At 40.6% G+C, this 4,110-nt stretch overlaps 1 protein-coding gene across 4 annotated transcripts in view; it reads left to right on the forward strand.

Annotated features, from left to right (window-relative positions):
* The window catches only part of ZNF410 (zinc finger protein 410), a 42,147-nt gene extending 38,999 nt beyond the window's left edge, over positions 1-3,148 (forward strand). For all 4 annotated transcript variants that reach the window (XM_061429420.1, XM_061429422.1, XM_061429421.1 and 1 more), the window contains one exon: positions 2,378-3,148. In XM_061429420.1, the coding sequence (XP_061285404.1) occupies positions 2,378-2,416 (39 nt within the window). In that variant the 3' untranslated portion in view covers positions 2,417-3,148. The remainder of the gene's footprint in view (positions 1-2,377) is intronic.
* Positions 3,149-4,110: the final 962 nt, after the last annotated feature.

Below are 4,110 nucleotides of genomic sequence, written 5' to 3' on the forward strand. Positions count from 1 at the left end.
AGAATGGGAAGGGCAACAGGTCAATAACCAGCAGATTTTATTCAGGGTAGTCGTGCTAGTCTTGGGGGAAGTTATGGAATAAATTTTAGAGCTTCAGTTGAGACCTGAGGGATGAATTGCAATCATCTTGATGGAGATGTGGGACGGATTTGGAAGAAATTTAACAGATGTAAAGGTAGCAGTATATACAAAGGCAGAAGGTGAGAGGGAGCATGCCCGGCTATGGAACCACAACGGGTTGAGTGTAATGGACTTGGAATGGAGAGAAAGGTGTGGAATGGAAAAATGAAAGCAGGAAAGACAAGCTGGTTCCTCTCTTGGAGGGTCTTACAGGACATGATTTTATCCTAGGGGCACTGGGGAGACACGACATGTTTTTAAATAGGGTATGACATGGTCAGTTTTGTGTATGCATAAAGTCCAGTAATAATACATTTGTTCTCTTGAACATGGAATTGGCTTCAAAGTGTCCTTGTCTGGGTGATGCTCACTGACAGCCTCAGGCAGACACAATAACACAAACTGCCTAAAAAAAAGAAAAGAAAACTTCCCTTGACCCCAGGAGAACACAAGGGCCTATGATGGGAGCCTCAGACGCTTAATTGTGGACGCCACCAGAGGAACGTGCCGCTCCTAGATGCAGTTGAACTTCCTACACGGTCACGTGTTCCTCATGGATCCTTGTGTGTACAAATATAACTTCTGTCTGAGCCTCACTTATTTTACTTTCCTCTACCACTGTCATTTTCCTGTCATCAAGGCATTTCCATTGTTCATCCCCTCCTTTTCCTTCTCAAGGTAGGCTTGTCACATTCTCCAGTACCTTTCATTTTTTTTTCAAGCTATCAGCCTCCAAAGGCTCCGGCTTCATCTTCTTCCTCATCCAGGGTCTAGCTACTAACTGACCGTTCTACCAGTGAATGAGGAGTATTGATTCCTTAGGGATTATTCTCAGATGCCAGAGCAGGAGAAGGCAGTAGCAAACCTTAAAACAACACATAGCCATTCCAAATTGTTTCTTAAAGATCACCATGCATTGTAGATCAGACCTATAACAATCTATTGATGGACTTCTAATTGGACTCCTGTAAATATGCTCTAAAAATAAAGATAACTTATCAAGAATATCAGAGAACAACCAAGCCAAGTATCAGAAATTATCATGGAAAATATATGAAGAACTACAAGTGAACTCTCACTCAGATGGTTCAGATTGGACAGTTTTGATTTTCCTTCAGGGTGGCCAGGTCTTCTGAGAATTAGAGGGTTCGCTGTGCAGGCCCAGCAGAGACCCAAGGGCTTTTGACCTCTTGTGGACTGAAGGTCTTCCCAAATGGGTTTCTGTAGCCCCACTGAGTTTACATTCTTGAACTTAAGAACCAGTATAAATGATTTCCAGCTAGCTTTGACTTTATCTTAGAATATTTCCCAATTAAAAGGAGGAGGAAAACAGAAATCACCAGTTCTTTAACGTTTCTCAAAAGTGCCGTCGCTAAGTTTGAGTGCAAACATGTGGCTCTCGGTCTAGATGAAATACATACCATTCTTAATCTCTACCATACAGCATCAAATCAGATCTGTAGTTTCTTTCTCTGAGTTTTATGCTTTTCTTTAAATTTCTTTAACTTCCATACCATTAAATCCTACTATGTAAATTACCTTCATCTAAATTAAGATCACCAAATATATCTCCAGCTCAAAATTTATTTGATTAGATTTTATAACAAGCTCAGTGTTTATCCTGTTTTCACTGTATTATTGCCTTCTCGTTTTGTTTTCATAATAAAATAGAACCCAGTTTCATCAATTATTATACAAAACCACTTTACAGTAGGAACCCTGGGTATAGAGTGGAATGTCCACCCCATTGGAGACTCTCAGGCTTGTCTTCCTCATCACAGGAAAGGTATTTTAAGGCCAGGAAATCTCTGATTTTTCATGACTGGGTTGTAGTTTTCATGCAGGACCCCATTCCTTTTACTTCTACTTGAACCTGCAGCCTTTGGTTAACTGACTTTGGTTTAACAGTACCTTGGTTAACTGATCGAGATTTTTGGTTCTACCAGTTCTGATTTGCCTGACTAGTGAGTGTGATTACACAAATAAAAATTTGGCTTATAGAATATTATTATTATTATTATCAGGATATCTTACTGCCATAGTGGAAATGACAGCATCAAGTGGTCCAAGTGCTGTCCCAAGGTCAGTATATAAATGAGATCCATCAGTCTGTGCATGGCTCTTGCTTTGGAACTAGCTGTCCCTGACTCACCCTCGTAGTGTGTTCCCCACCCCAGTTGTAAACCTTTCACTTAGTATGAGTTTTTTCCTATTATTCACTGGTAACTATTCCAGATTTGTTTTTAATCTCTTACAGTTACTAAACCAAGGAGATTTAACTGAAAGACGGACATGAGCCATGGGTGCTGACTCCCGGAAAAGCAGCTTTGTCTGATCCCAGAGTGCATTCAGTAGGAACAGGATGCTTATGGCTCACAATTTGCCAGAACCAAAACAAAAAAGGACCCCACTTTGCCTCTGTTCATCTTTCATGGCCTAGAAGATGAATGTAGGAGAGCTTCTCTTCGGTTACCATCTGATCCAGACAAGGAAGAAAGCAGTGAATATGGGCTGGGTAACTGGACCTACCTCTCTTCCCACTGCACAGTTTTGGGATGGACTTCTCCCAAAAGTGAGTTTGATTATGTGTTGGCTGCGGTTTCTCAGTAAGACTGTCGAGGGGAGGTTTTCCTTTGAAGAGTTTTCATCCCAGACTGAGCTGTCTTTTCACTTGGGTGAACTAAATCCTGCCACCAACCATAAAACTTCACCAAGAAGTTCAGCTTTCAAGATGCCTTGTTGCTTTGGAGAAGGGTGTGATGTCAGTCCTGTTGTGACATTCTCCCTTTAGCAACCTGAGTAAGAGACTCTCCGCCACTGGGCTGCAAAAAAATAAATTACTTGAATCCCTGCTTGGCCCAAGCTGAGGTACTCTTTTGTCCTAATCACCTCTACTTGGCCACTTTGCTTTCTTTGTTTATGGAACATACAGTAGCATGTTAAGAGGTTTTTTTTTTTTTTTTAAGTTAAAAATCATATGATTCAGAGCTTCAATTGTTTTTCCTTTAAATAAAACAGCTGGTTAGTTTTTTGGCTCCTTGTTTTAAACAAATTTGTTTTCTTAGAGAGTAGATTAAGAAAATAATGCAGCCTTTCCCTTTAAGATGGGGCACTGATTTACGCTTAGGAGTCCATGCAGGTAAAACTGAGCTCAGAAGTCTTGGGGCACCTCACACGAGCATCTTCATCTCCAACTAACAAACCCAGATGGTAGTTATTAGAGTATCACTCTTGTTATCACCAAAAGGACTGTGTTTGAGTCTGGAAAAATGGCAGTAATAACAGATATTCTTGAATCTTTCCAGAAAGGTAGTTTAAAAAGCATGATCAACGTTCTCCTGTTAGAGCAGGCACTCTTGCTATCATCCTATCTTTACAGTTACTGAGAGAGAATATCTAATTATTATTGCTGAGAAGAAAAGCGTCCAAAGATGACCTACTAGTAGGACGTCATGGCTGTCAGAAGAAGTTTCAAATTTATTAAAGTGAACCTCTTGCTGACACAGTACATACATGCACACAGTGGCACATTCTGAGCAGATACAGCAAAGAATTAACTGCTGTTTAAAGTAATTACAGTGATCGTTCTTAGTTTGTTAATGACATGTATAATTACCCTGAGTTCATACTTCTACTTTTAAAATGCCAATTTTATACTAGAACTTACACTTATTTTTATATTAGAACAGTGATCTTCAACCAAGGACATTTTGCCACCCAGGGGACTTTTTGCAATATCGGGAGACATTTTTGGTTGTCACGACTGGGGAGAGGGATGCTCTCGGCATCTAGTGAGTCCAGGCCAGGCCATGGGTGCTGCTGAACATTCTACAGCATATAGCTCCCTCACCCAAAGGTGTCATCTGGCCCAAAATGTCGATAGTGTTCAGACTGGAAACCCTGTATTTTGGGTTGCCAAGGTGTCATCCCCCATGGGCTAAATCTGATACACGAATGTGAATTGTTTTGCCCCACATTATTTCCAAATAA

Source organism: Bos javanicus, chromosome 10 (assembly GCF_032452875.1).
Source record: "Bos javanicus breed banteng chromosome 10, ARS-OSU_banteng_1.0, whole genome shotgun sequence".
Lineage (NCBI taxonomy): Eukaryota > Metazoa > Chordata > Mammalia > Artiodactyla > Bovidae > Bos > Bos javanicus.